The 14,800-nt window shown below is 50.6% G+C and overlaps 1 protein-coding gene across 1 annotated transcript in view; it reads right to left on the minus strand.

Annotated features, from left to right (window-relative positions):
* Window positions 1-14,800, minus strand: part of ASTN2 (astrotactin 2) — a 352,354-nt gene that overhangs the window by 194,346 nt on the left and 143,208 nt on the right. Inside the window, 4 exon segments of the mRNA XM_036393845.2 lie at window positions 5,927-6,064; window positions 6,479-6,553; window positions 7,716-7,741; window positions 7,743-7,801. Coding sequence (XP_036249738.2) covers window positions 5,927-6,064; window positions 6,479-6,553; window positions 7,716-7,741; window positions 7,743-7,801 — 298 coding nt within the window.

Here is a 14,800-nt window from a genome sequence, read left to right on the forward strand (position 1 = left end):
ACAGAAAGCAAAGGCAGTGACATAAAAACAAATAACAACATCAAACAGGGAGGGAAAAACACCTTTCAACACAGGAACCCAAGGTCTGATTTTGCTACCTTGCATCACCCTTTTTGCTAAGCATTCAGAGTGTGTTAGAGCCCAGCCTCCCCCTCCGAACCCCCAGCACCTAGTGCTTGTCTCAGCCCTGGCAGGATCCTGCATGGATGGGTGGATGGACACACAGCTACAACAGCAGATCCATATGGAGAATGTGGAGAAGCTGCAGAGCCCAGTGCCAAACCCTTCTCTGTGACAGGAGATCCCAGAGACATCAAAGGGAATCATTCTGGGTGTGAGACAGCGTTTGCAGATTTGGCAAGTGTGGGGTATTTTTAATTGTCTCAATAAACATATAAACAAAATCTGTTCACTCACTGGGGCTTTTTTTCCCTCCTGGGCTCTGCAGCACCATGGACGACAGGAACTGCAATCACTCAGCTGCCAAACTTGTAGCTGGTGCTCCCTGGGAAGCATTTGCCCACGAGCCAGGCCCAAATTTACATCCCCTGTCCCTAAGAGGTTTGATCATTTTCTGTGCAGTTTTATGGCTCAGCATTAAGACCTCAAAAACGCAGTGAGTTCACACAGCAGAGCACAGAGAGTATAGCTCAGCATTATTGCAGCAGGAGTTACTAAAAGCCTGGTCTGAGGGAAGGCTGAAATGTTCCCTGGATTCTGGGCATGAAGGATGCCAAGGCTGCTGATGGACCAGGACGAGACAGCTTGAGGGCAGTAAAATTCCTGCACTGTCCCAGAGGTGCTGGCTTGATCCACATTTCAATTCTGACCTACCCTGGATCCTTCCTGGGTGATTTCAGCTCCATTTCTTGGGGGGAGGTTCCCCTCTATCCCCATCACACCCCTCCCCTAATTCTCCTCTTTTGCTGCTCACACCCCTCTGCTGCAAGATTACATCTCCATTTAGTCCCCCTGTGGCCAAGTGAGACGCACCTGACTCTTCTAACCTGCTCTCATAAATCACACTGGGAGGCAGGGAGGAGGAAAAATCCTGGTAAGCAGCCAGGACAGAGCTCAGTTGACAGCTGCAGGGCAGGGGCTGATGGCTGCCTCCCTGTAAAGCATCTGTCCCTGCTCTCCAGAGGATGAGGCCAAAGCTGCCTCTATACCAGTGTTAAGCACCAAAAGATGCTTCTCCACTACTTTCTGAGAGACAACACAACCCCCCATTCTCATGGGGTGATAAGAAGCACAGGCCAGAGCTCAGGGATGTTATCTGTGGGGATGAGGGTGTCTCTGTGATGTGCACAGTAATGAATTGCCCTCTCTTCAGAGATGAGTAAGTTGTGCCTGCTGATGCAATGATCAATTTGCTCCATCATGCAAAGCTGTCCATTCATCATGGCCATGGATTGCAGCCACTCACACCTTTTTATTGGCCCCAACGGAGCAGGAGGCTCTGCAGGAGAGCCACAGACCCTGATCAGGAACAGCCTGGAAAAGGGGCTTCTCCTCTGCCCCAGCCTCCTAGCTGAGGGTCCCCATGGCACTGAGCACCCAGAAATCACACCCTGCTCTGCTCCAGGGGGGCAGCAGAAAGAAAAGAAGGGGAAAAAAGATCAATTTCCCATGGCGTCCCCTGCACAAATGGCAAGAAGAGCTGGCTGGGTGCCCTCTGCCTGCTTGCCATATCCCACCCCACACAGACCTCCTGACCTTGAGGGATGCTCACCTGCAGCTGCACCCACTCATCCGTGCTCCTGCAGACCAGCAAGGAGGTTAAGGCACAGACAGATGAGTTTTGCTGCTGCAAACAGCAGGGACAGCAAAGCTGTTTCCACACTCTCCAGATACCCTTTGCCTTTCTCATCCACTTCATTTTTCATCCTCCTCCACTCCCAGGGAGCCTCACACCACAGTGATCACCACTGACTTGCAAAATGACAAGTGCCCAAATCACTGCAAAACCCCTTCAAAATATCACTCAAAATGCCTGTAAGGCTGGGGCAGCAGTGAGGCTGCAAGAGCACAGCATGGCTGAGCTGGTGAATGCCATGGGCAGGGAGAAAAAGCCTTGCTCCCATCCTTGACAGAAGATGGGACTCTGAGGGCACAGAGAGGGGGAGCAGAGTGTTCTGCCTCTGAGAGAACTGAAAATAAAAATAACAAACAAATAAAGAAAAAGTAGAAATAAAAAAATCCAGTTGATTGCAGTTTGGCAAAGAATTCAGAGAGCAAAGGGGCACACTTGGGAGCAAAACGAAGATAAATCGACAGCGAGTTCAAGAGAATTCATTCTGCTGCTGAACACTTGTCTCTCCATCAGGACATCTCAAAGGCTTGTCAAGCGAAGGCAAGGCTTTTATTTGTTTCTATGGTTGCCATAACGATAGAGCTGTATGTCATGTCAGGCAGCAGCTGAGGCTCGTGCCTCTGATTTATGGCTGCTCAACAGAAATTATCAACTTTTCTGCAGAGCGGGTGGCACACTGAACCGTGACCACTGGGAGTCTGCCAGTGCCCTGCTCTGCCCCCAGGGCTGGCTCTCCTCTTGGTCCCCCACAGCTCTGTGTGTGCCCCAAGGGATGCTTTTATTATCCCCTGCAGAGATGTTTTTATTATCCCCTGCAGGGATACTTTTATTATCCCTTGCAGGGATGCTTTCATTATCCCTGCAGGGATGCTCGCTGCTGGGGCAGCAGGACCTGGGGGCAGTGGCTGTGGGTCCTTCCCATACACTGCCACAATTACAGCAACTCCTGACCCACAGGACAAGCTGCACCTTCCAAAGGCTCAAACAGAAATGGCAAGGTGTCCAGGGAAGGTCAGCAGAAGGATTGAACACCTAAGAGTAATTTGTTTAACAAAATGTTATAGACTACTGTGTTTAACAGCAGGTAATGGGAGAAATACAGGTAAGAGAAAAAGATGGGAAGGGAAACAAAGAGGGGTCTTGAAAAGCAAGCAAGACAAGGTGGGACTGGGATGTATTTCTTGTCCTGGCAGGGCATGTGCTGCCAGGGAGCCCAGGCTGTGGGGACAGCCCTGCAGCACTGCTGGCCAAGCTCATCTGAACAGAGACATCACCGTGAGCGTGGCTGTCACCGTCCCAGGCCGTGACTGATGCCATCCTTGTGCACAGGATCAGACTCTGAGGTCGAGGAAGGGATGCTCGATATGGTCACTGATAAATTATATATGCAAGTTTCATTAACTCTAAGCACTCTCATTCCTAATTTATGATGCACAGCCCTAAAACCTCCAGCACCAAGTTTTGCACACTGCTGTGTCCTGTCCCCTAAAGCCCCTGGAGCATCCTGAGGGGGATGTTTGCACGAAGCCTGTTGGCTCCTGTTTTCTGGAATTTTCTCTAATGACTTGGCTGCAGCAGGGGAAGGTTTGGGCCCTTCATTCCCATCCACCAAAGTACAGCTCGTTGCACTGCCCAGCAGTGAAACACACAGAGAACAGCATTGGAAGCAGCATTTCCCCAGAGAGCTGCTGAAAGGCCAAGCCTCACCTGTCCCTCTGCATCTCAAGCATCTTCATAAAAACACAAGACCACATTTGAACCTTTAACCCGCTGAGTTGTAAAGACTTCATCACTTGTTTTCTCCAAAGCAGGCTTTCTGCCATTTCCCTCCATTAAACTCTTCAAGGCAAGTGACCCCAGAGCCAAAGGTGTCAGACTAATGAAAGGTCTGCAGGAATGCAGCACGCTCGTTATTACAGACACAGGAGGAACACAGCAGCTGAGCCACCACCACAGTGACACAGGACAGCAAACAGGGCACAGCAGTGCTGCAGCTGGTGGAACACAGCCTGTGGCATGGACACGGGGCTGTGTTAAAGCCCAAGCACTGCAGGTTCAGGAGGAGTTTCTCCATTGGAAAAGGGTTGTCAAGCATTGGAAGGGGCTGCCCAGGGAGGTGGTGGAATTCCCAACCCTGGAAAAATTAAAAAGTGACTAATCTTGGCACTCAGTGCACTGGTCTGGGTGACAAGGTAGGGATTGATCACAGGCTGGATTCAATCCTTGAGGTCTTTTCCAACCCAAATGATTCTGTGATTCACCTGCAGGAGCTCCCAGCATGGATGGACAGCAGTGCTGCCACAGTCCCAAAGCCAGGAAACCCCTTCAGGCAGAGGGAGGGATGGCTGTGTTCCAACACCTACACCTTGGACCACCTGATGTGCTGGATCACCACCTCAACATCTGAACCACCAAAACTTCTCCCCTGAGAAGCTCCTTGAGTCAGTCCAGAGATAAAGCAAAGAGGCTGCAAGATAAGCAGCTCTGAAAGTCTTTCTCATTGCATGGAAGCACCCAAGAACCTCAGAAGAAGGTTCCACCCACCCTGGGGTGCTGTGGATCCCAAGCTTGCAGCTCCTCGTTTGAGAAGTGTTTCAGTTCTAATGTAGAAATAATAGATTGCTTTTCACTTCTCACTGTATCTGTGAAACCTTCCATAATTCAACATCAAATATTTATTATTGCGTTTATTAAAGTTTTAATAATTCAGCAACTCCTGTGTGTAAGATACAAGTGCCGTGAACTCACACCTCCCATATTCTACCTGAGCCACTCCAATATTTATACCTGGAACTCTCAGTTCAGGTTCCATTTATGAGGGGAGCAGGCAACAGCCTTGTGCCAAAAGCTCCCCTCCTCCTGCCTGGCATTCATCCATCCCAACAGAGACTTTTCCACAAGGAGCAGTGCCCAGAGACAATTACTGCACTGGAGCAGAAAACAAGCTTCTGAGCCTCCACCTTCACTGAGGCACTTTTAATGAAGATGTGAAGAGGAAAGAAATAAATAATGTTCTCTTGGCACTTTGGCTTGGAAAATGTTAGCATAAACCCCTTCCTTTCTCAAATGAAAAGCAGAAGTTGTTGCAGACAAGAAAAGCAACAGGCTTAAAAGAGCCAAACTGTGATGGATATGTACCACTGTCTCTTTTCACAGGAAAAGGAACAAGCACTAATTAGCAACAAAACCACACACACTTGGAAGTGAGGACACCTTGGATGCCAGTCTTGGCTCTGCCATAGCTTTTGTAGGCACTTACTTCAAGTACAGCCCTGCCAAGATGATGGGACAGAAGAATGGAAATCCATTCCTCATCACTTTGGGGAAAGACAAGACAGAAGGGGCTGGGGGACACAAGGATCCTGCTGGTGCCCAGGGAGATGAGTCATAATACAAGCAAGGATTTTCAAGTCAGGAAATTGTGTCTGGAGTCAACAGGAGAAAGCAGCAAGAAGGAAGGGAGGGAGGAAAGGAGGGAGGGATGGGACATGGAGTCTCCCTAGCACCCAGCAGTCACATGCTCGATCTTAATTTACTGGGAGAGAGGGCAATACACACTAAATACCTTCAGAATTAAACCCTTATAATTTACAGTTACACCCTTGTAAACCAGGCCAAAGAGGCAAACCACCACCAAGGTGATCAACAAAATGTCCAGGCATTCACTGAACTCCGAAAAGGAAAAATAACCGTTCTAATTGTGTAATTATTGGATGAGCAACAGGGCCTTTCACCCTTCATGAACATCCCAGCAGATATCAGTGCCAGGTGGATGTGATATAGGTATGAGTTTCAGAAAGATGACATCCCCTCCAACCCAGTAAATACATCCATTTAAGCACTAAAAGCTAACATTACATTTAAGCCACTCTCAAATTGCCTTGCCGCAGGTTCCTACTAATTCACCTGCCTGTACTGGCAGATTTCAGAGTTACACACTCAGGCCTGGCCTAGACCCATCAGCCCAAAGAGCCTGGAGAGCAATCACATGGATTTCTTATTGGAAGGAAATTAATCAAACCTATCATCACAGAAATTACTGCATCCTCAATAACAATTTAAAGAGCAGTGTAGGCACTCAAGCATGAAAAAAACGAGAAATCTGCTTCCTACCTGACATCTGCTGGATCTTCAGTCACCAGAACATCTGTCTTGCAGCTGGCAAGGGGATTGATGGAAAGCTCCACGGGGGGCACCACGAAGCTCTTACTGACTGGCAGCCACAGCCCTTGACCCAAGCTGTAGGTGGACCTGGGCAAAGGAAAAATAAGTCACAAGGAGCAGAGTGTCCACGGGGAATGGTGGCCCTCCACTGTGTGCTCAGAAGGCAGAGCAGTGGTGGCACCATGAGATAAGTCAGTGATTTAGCCACAAGGGAGAGAAATGACTTGAGATGTGACAGGAGAACATAGGGATGGGAAAAATCTTTTTATTCCAGGAGGAGTTTCTGTACATGCTGTCCTCACATTTGCTGAATGGGCAAGAGGGGAACCCTTCCCTGCCTGCCAAACATGGACAAATCTTTCAGGTCTGTCACAGCCAAATGACACTTGTCCCATCACCAGCACCAGAATGGGCTGGGATTGACCAAAAGGTTGCACCCACTGGGATGTCCTCATGGCTCTCCCTTCCCAAATATCCCTTCTGAACCCTCCTCTGACTCACCTGAGTATCTTCTCTGGTGCCTGCTCTCCCGTGACCAAGTCATATCCCCGCTCCAGCGTCGTGTAGGGCCAGGGCCTGGCAGGAGAGAGGGCAGAAGCAGCTGAGCACATCCCTGGGATGGGCAAGTGGCACAGTGAACACCCAGGGGGAGGAGAGCTGGGTGATTTCTAACCAGGCACTGCCCTGTCGGTCAGGGCGAGATGCCACAAACAGAGGCCATTTTCCGTGGGAAAAGAAGACATTTCCCCAGGCTCTGGGGATCAGTTGAAAGGTGATCTCTGGGGCTCTAAGGATTTGCACTAATACTTTCCCTACTTTCAGGGTCCTACTTGCTGGCAGCTTTAGTTTTGGAGAAATCCAGCAAAGTTTGCCAATTTCGATGCTTGGCACTGCCCTATCGGACAGGGCGTGTGGCCACAATCAGAGACCAATTTCGTGGGGAAAAGGAGTCACTTCCCCAGAGTCTGGGCATCAGTTGAAAGGTGGCATTTGGGGCTCTAAGGACTTGCAGGGTCCTAGTTGCTGGCAGCTTTACTTTAGAGAATTCCAGCAAAGTTTTCCTATTTCTAACCTGGCGCTGCCCTGTTGGACAGAGCGAGTGGCCTCAAACGAAGGCCATTTTCCTACTGGAAAAGAAATCCTTTCCTCAGGGTCTGGGTATCAGTGAAAGATGGCACTTGGGTCTCTATAGCCTTGCAGGGTCCTGGTTGCTGGCAGCTTTAGTTTTGGAGAAATCCAGCAAAGTTTGCCAATTTCTAACCAGGCGCTGCCCTTGTCGGTCAGGGCGAGATGCCGCAAACCAAGGCCAGGGCAGGCCCCCCCCCAGCCCGGTGTCCCCACTCGCCCCTTGCTGTGTCCCCACTCGCCCCACACTATGTCCCCACTCACCCCTCGCTGTGTCCCCACTGGCCCCTCGCTGTGTCCCCACTCACCCTCGCTGTGTCCCCACTGGCCCCTCGCTGTGTCCCCACTCACCCCTCGCTGTGTCCCCACTCGCCCTCGCTGTGTCCCCACTGGCCCCTCGCTGTGTCCCCACTCACCCCTCGCTGTGTCCCCACTCACCCCTCGCTGTGTCCCCAGTCACCCCTCGCTGTGTCCCCACTCGCCCCACACTGTGTCCCCACTCACCCCTCGCTGTGTCCCACTCACCCCTCGCTGTGTCCCCACTCACCCCTCGCTGTGTCCCCACTCACCCCTCGCTGTGTCCCCACTCGCCCCTCGCTGTGTCCCCACTCACCCCTCGCTGTGTCCCCAGTCACTGCGGCACACACAGGTGCCGGTGCACGGGGTCCGGCGCGTACCCTTCGTGGCAGCTGCACTCTCCTAGGACAGAGCAGGCAAGGGTGAGATGGCTCTGTCCCACAGGCATGGCAGTGACTGCAGAGTCAGGCCCTCCTCCCCTGCTGCCCTCCTCTGGAGCACTTTGGGCTCCAGATGTTATAAATAAAAAATCTGCCAATTTTTTCTTTTGAGGGAAAAAAAGGGTTGCAGAACCAGTTACAGCAGTTGCGGCCCAGGTGAAGTTCTACATGTTTGTTATTGTAATCACCGGTCATTTTTGCTAATTGCTCGTTTTGTATCCGTTAAGGCCCTGCCTGAGGCTAAGTTGATGGCCCTTCAAGGAGGAGGGGATGTGAAGGGGGGGGGGGCATCAGAGGATGCAAAACAACCTCGAGGCCAGCATGCCATGGGAAGAAACCCCATGAAACTTACCGAAAAGACCCCCAAAACAACGAGCCAATAGTGAATTAAGAAATTAGAGTGATGTCTGGACGTGAGGAACAGAGAGCCGAGCCTGCAGAAATGCTGAGAACCTTTGTTGCCCCTCGCCCTGAGCTAAGACCTCATCTGGAACCAAGAGGATGAGCCTGGAGCCCTTCTAAAGTAGGGATACTTGGAGATGTGCTCGTTGTTTTGGTTAGGGTGGTACTCCGAGGTCTGCCCTTAAGTGGTCAGAACTGCACATTCTTCCTTCCCCGAATCACAGTGGGAGAGAGGATGGAGATCGCTTGAGCTCATCTTTTTTAATAAAGGGAAGTAAAGGGTAGAAAAGTCTCCTCCCCTGTCTGTGTCGCCAGGTGCGCCCAAGAGGTGTGGAGAAGGGTTTGCACTAACACTATCCCTACTTGTCTCCCTGGCTTTACTCTCCCTCAACCTCCTGGGAGGTCCAGAGAACTTTACACCAGCTAACCCACTAGTTGCCCCTCCCCACATCAAACCCAAAGGAGATATGGAAAGCTGTAAGAAACCCGTGGTTTTTCGCCACATATCTCTTCACAGAGAAAAGCAAGGCACGATTCTTCCCAAGATTATTTCTGGGTTTCACATTCTCTGAACTTCAGAGTACGGAAAAACAATTCTTATCTCATTTGCTGTGCCTGTGTTTGTGCAAAAGTCGAATGCAATGTGGAGATTGTTTACCCAAAGTGATGGTGTTCTGTTTCCTTGGCCTGTCAGGGCCAAGTGTGTGTGTGTGTGTGTGTGTTGGGACTGTCACTGGCAGTCACGAGATTCTGGGCAGTTGAGTGCTTGGCACATTCACTTTAGATGTAATATAGTGTAATATAGTATAGAATAATATTGTTTAATAAAGTAATTAATTAGCCTTCTGATAAGATGGAGTCAAATGCATCATTCTCTCCCCTTGTTGGGGGCAAAAATATCCACTATAGGAGTTGTTCTGAGGGAGGGGATTGCACAATGCAGCACCCACAGCAGCTGGGGATGGGGTTTCATGATGCAGAAGGTCTGTCCTTAGCCCATGTTCCTGTGCAGTCCTGCAGCCAGGGGTTCACTCCTCAGCAGGGATCTTGACCTCCCAGTGCCCACCCTGTGCAACGCCCAAGGTGGGCACCACAAACCCATCCCACATCCCCTTCCCAACTCTGCTCTGCCATCTGGCACCAGGACGAGAGAGCAGAGTCTCCTGCAGCCCTAACTCCCACTGAAAGGCGCAGAACCCCCAAATTCCACCCTCCCCAGACAGTTCCCATGCTGTGTCCCCATCCCACAGTGAAGGGGTGCTCAGCCCTGCTCCCCTCTGCTCCCTGACAGCAGGAGAAGACACTTCCCACACCAGAAACCCAACCACACTTGGCCCAAATTGATTCAGTGTTTGGTAGAAATACATAACCCGGAGCAAGAAACAGCAAAATCAAAAGATTAATTGGATTTGCACGTGGAGTTTCTGCTACAAGCTGCTGCCAGTGTTTCCCCCCACCCTCCCCTCCTCTCCCCATCGTGCCTGACAGTGCAGCAAAGCTGAGCTGTAAACACAGCTGAGGTGGGGACATGGGGAGGATGCTGGGGAGATGGGGACCCCCCTCACAGTGGCAAGGCAGAGTGGCAGCTTACCTGCATGCTCCTCCTTAAGCAAGTTCTTAAAATGCCTCACAAGGATTACAGTAAAGAGCTTTATTGTCAGGAGGGAGCGAGATGGGGATTCAACCACTGAGATTTTTGAGGAAGAGACGCCTGGGAAGGGAGAGGCAGCAAAAAAAGGAAAAGAGTGGGGGGAAAAAAGAGACGGCTAATGATGTGCTAAAATGCAACAGCACCTTCATGAAATATTCACTGCCTCAAACGCGTCTAATATTAAAGATTAAATGTCCTGGGATTTGTCCTAGCGACTTGGAAGCACTGATTTATGATCTGTCAAAAGCTGCTAACCTCATGATTCATAACAGGAGCGGCAGGAACATTGCTGCTCCAAAGGGAAAGAGTTGGGAGAGAGATGGCAGCGCTTGGCCCTGCTCAGCTCTGCCCTGCCTGGGGGCTGGGGCGGTCTCAGTGCAGGAAAACACAGGTCCTAATGGCTCCATCAGTGATTTTAAAAAAAGAAAAGTTATTTTTTCCTTGGGTGCTTAGTACGCAAGTTTCCCCAGCCGTGCTGTGGATCATTAATTCCCGGCGCTTATTACATAACAAATATGTGCTCTGCAAATGAGAGACATCTCAAAGTGCTTGCGAAGCAGAGCTGGGAGTCTTGGGGCACTGGCTCACTCTGGGCTCCTGCCACAGAAATTAGAGCGAGAAAAGACAAAAACACCAACAGAGGTCAGCATCCCATGGCCCAAACTCTTCCCCACATCTATGGCTGGGGGTGCTGGCTGGGGAACCCCCTTGCCACGGTGCAGGAGGGTTTATTTTGCCTGCTGGCTTGTTTATGGCTCCTTCAGTTTGGCATCAGAAGGAGGAACTCTATCAACCAGGGGAAGTATTGATTTTATCGACTCCAATCCTGGACGTTCAGCAGCTACAGCCAGTGCTCAAGACTTTATTGGGAGGTTTATTGGGAGGTTTATTTCAGTAAGTGAGAGGGCAAGTGCCACCAGCTGGGGAGGAGATCCAGGGCAGGAGAGAGTGGGGATCAGGTTTCCACAAGTTTCCCAGGGTGATCTACACCCCTTGGGCAGGGCTTTGGAAATTGGATAGGACAGCTCCCAGCACGGGATCAGCTGAGTGCTGCAGTCTGCCGGAATACAGAGGACTCCATCACCTCAGGTCAGGTGTTTTAGGATCTATGCCTCTGTCAAGAACCATGAACTGACAATTAGTGGGGCTTCCAAAAAATTTCAGCAGAACCTGCTGTGCTCTTGCAGGTTCTCAGGAGCTTTTGCCCACTCCCCAACAGCATCCACCTTCCTTCTTTGGCCCCCCAAACCACTCTGTCATTTTCAGTCTGTCCCCATCCTTCCCAGGGACAATGCTGAGCCAGGGAGGTTACTGAGCTTAGCTAACCCTCATGGAATGAGAAAGACCTGATAAAGTGTCTGGAGTGAGGGGAACAGGGTTTCCACACCTCTAAGCCCTCTTTAGTGTACGTTTTTCAACATGCTGCTAAAATAAATCAAACCATCAAAAGGCCAAACTAAAGAGGTTTTGTTCAAAGCAACTGCATCTGAGATGGACACAGTTATCCACTCAGCCCTGCTGCAGCTGAGCTAGGATTCAAGCTGAGCTTGAAGCCAAAGTCAACCAAAGTAACCAAGTTTGACAAGTAAGTGCACCTGGAGCTGGATGCAATTTCCACAGGTCCTGCACCCGCCTCTGTGCAGTGTTCAGTGGCTGCAGGAGCACCAATGAACCAGGATCTAACAACCCCCAGGACAAGAATGCTGCTCCCACTGCCACCACCCTGCATCCTGCCATGCACAGTCCTTCCCCTGCCTTTGGATTCAGAAGCCACAAATCAGGTTGGATAATCCATGGCAGTAATTCAGCTGTTACAAAGGAAGGATCACTGCTCACTAAGTATAAATGAGGGCGGGTCCCAGTGCTCAGCTCTGGAGGTCCAATATTGTATTTCCAGTGTGTTGTTAAACAGGTGGAGGGTTTGGATCTCTTTTTTTTTTTTTTTTAATAGAAAAGCTGGAAGTTGCTGAACTATTCCTTCACTACACTCTGCTTCTGCTGGAATGGGGTCTCACACTGCACCCACACCCTCCCTGCCCATCCCCACAGGGCCTGGGAGCAGCAGAGCAGGGCTGCAGGATGAACCATCAGCCTGCCAGGATAAGCCTGTTAGCCTCATTATGGAGAGAGTGATCCGTGGTGATAATGCTGCAAGAATCCCCCTAATCCACCCACCCAGTGCACAGCAGGAATGGAGGCTCCCAGAGTCCCTGTGCTCCCAGGGATGCTGCTCTGTGCTGTCTCTGGCACTTTTATTTAAGGGGCTGGAGGAGCTCTGGGAGTGGTGGAGCAAAGCTGCTGCTTGTCAGGCTTCTCTTGGCACTGCTGGTGTCTGTGATTCCCCCCTGGCAGCACCTCCAGTGCTTACCAGGAGCTCAGCCTTGTCCTGCAGGAATGCCCTGCTGTGCCAGGGCTGTGCCCCAGCTGCACAGGTACGTGCTGGGGACAAGCCCAGACCCCAGCTGGAGTGGCAGCCTGACCCCAAAGGCTGTGGGGTACAAACACACACCTTGCCAGCTGTGTGAGCATCACACAAACACACTCACACCTGTTTCAGGGCTGCCTCTCCCACCCAAAGGGATACAGAGCTCAGCCACAGTTTTTGTGTCCACTCCTGTCTGGACACACACACACACACCCTGCAGAGCATCCTCAGTGCCACTGAGCCTCAGAGCTGCAGCACCACATTCCCAGTCTCCCAGTAAAGCTCTCTGAAAAGCTCCTCTTCTACCTCTGACCCCAGCTGTTCCTGCTCTTCAGGGATGGCACTTTCCAAACCTGAGCCTCTGCTTCATCCTGATGAGAAATGCAGTTTTTCCAGAACCAGCTTAGAACTCTGGGAACAAGACAAAGGAAGTGGCTCCTGCCCTGCTGGCCTGGCACAGAGCATGGAGGGAAAACCTGGAGTGAATTTGACAGTTTCCCTCCTCCATCCCTGCTGCAAGTCCCCCCCCTCACCCTCATCCATCACAGCACCTAAGTGCAAGCTTAACCTCCAAGGATGGTGCCTGAGTTTAAGCTCTGCACAGATTTAATTCTCATTATCATCTGCTCAGCTCCTACACCACACCTCCAAGGAACACATGAGCTGATGCAAGGAAGCAGAGAGGCCCTGAGGGTGGCACAGCTGTCACCTTCTGGGCTGGGCACTGCCCCAGAGCTGGCCATGGAGAGGTGAGAAGCCCCTGCAGCACTGGTTGGATGGCCCAGTCAGGAGGAGGGGCTCAGGAGCAGCTCCATACAGCAAAACCCATCCCTCTTCCCTCCTCCCTGTGCTCTTTAGACAAGCACAGAAAATGCCATTACAAGAACATTAGCAGCTGCAGGATTAAACACTCTAATGGCAGAAAATGAGAGTGCAAAGACAGCAGAGATAACCTTAACTCGGCCCCTGGCAGGCACGAGTTTTGATTGCTGTTTATGTATAACACTTCAGCCTGGAGCTAAATTAGCTTGGGAGTTAACTGCCTCCTGCCCTGCTTGGTGCACAAGGCAAGCTGTGCCACCACAGGAAAAGGAATGGGATATTACATGGGTTTTGACCAAGTTATTAAACTCCATACCTTGGAGAGACAGAACCTCGTCCTATAAAAGTCTGAGTCAATAAAGGCACCGGGAAACAGCGAAAATAGCAGAGGAGCACAAGAACAAACAAATATTACTTGGTGTGCACAGAACCTTCATGGTATTAAATTGAACTATAGGAAGGGGTGGCTGTTTCCATAAACACAAATACACCCTCACCAAGGTTGGTCATCTCCTGATTTACATGCTCAGCTCTGCAACCTCCAAATCGCCTTAACAGGTTGCCCTTAAAAAAAAAAAAAAGCTCTGTGTAAAATGACTTTCATCTGCCTCCTGCCCACAACACACCCCTGTCCTACCCAGACAGCAGTACCATCTGTGGCTCTGGTGACAAACTGGCCTATTTGGATGATGATGGAAACCTTTCTCTTTTTTTTTTTTTTTTTTTTTTGTTTTGTTTTGTTTTGATCTCCTCCTGCCAATTTCCAGAAAAGAACCTTTGCTACTACATTTCATCTGGTTCTTTCAAGCTCATGCTTTGGGGAGCAGGGGGAGGGGGGCTACCAATTGTGGATGCAATGTGAGAATTTTGATGAAGAAAAGCCTGATTTATAGATGGGGGAAAAAAAAAATTCAACACATTTGCACCTGCTAATCAAGGTAGCTATCCATCTCATTTATGCCACTGCTCCAGCAAGCCTGACAGCACAAAATCAGAGGCTGTTTCTTCCAGCATTTGGCCCTGAGGGACTGATTCTCCAGCAGGTCTCTTCAGCAATGCCCACAGAATGTGCAAGTGAACGGTTTTGTGCATACAAAGCAGGTAATTGTGCTCACAAATCAGGATTTGCATATGCTGCTGGAAAGGGATGCTCTCATGGAGGCTGGTGAGGGAGGCCAGCGAGGCAGCAAGCACTCCAGGATTGTACCCAGGGGGATCCCAGAGCGTGGCACGAGCAGCAGCACCAGCACTGCTCCCACCTCTCTTCAAAATGTGGAGAGTGAGGAGAGATGACAGCCAGTCCCACAAGACAACAAACCTGCCCTGTTCTGGTCTCAAACAGCACAGGCAGCACCTGCCAGGAGGATGGGGGATGTTGGCTGAACATCTCCAGCCAAGGAGCACATGCTGCCCCAGAGATGTCCCTGTCCCATCTGATGTGGCAGCTGGGCATGGTCACTGTGTCACATTTCAGCAGTGCCCATTTGTCTCTGGATCTGCAGTCAGACCAAGCAGCCTGGCTGTTTCCAAGGCAGGAGGGATGAGGGAGATGACATTTTGCTCATGTGCAGATGTCACTGCTCCCTCTGAAACGCTCTGATGAGCTGGGGCTCCACAACACAGGTTTCAAATTTGTCAGGGGGGCAGCAATCATTTAATTA

Source organism: Molothrus ater, chromosome 20 (genome assembly GCF_012460135.2).
Source record: "Molothrus ater isolate BHLD 08-10-18 breed brown headed cowbird chromosome 20, BPBGC_Mater_1.1, whole genome shotgun sequence".
In the NCBI taxonomy this organism is placed as follows: Eukaryota; Metazoa; Chordata; class Aves; order Passeriformes; family Icteridae; genus Molothrus; species Molothrus ater.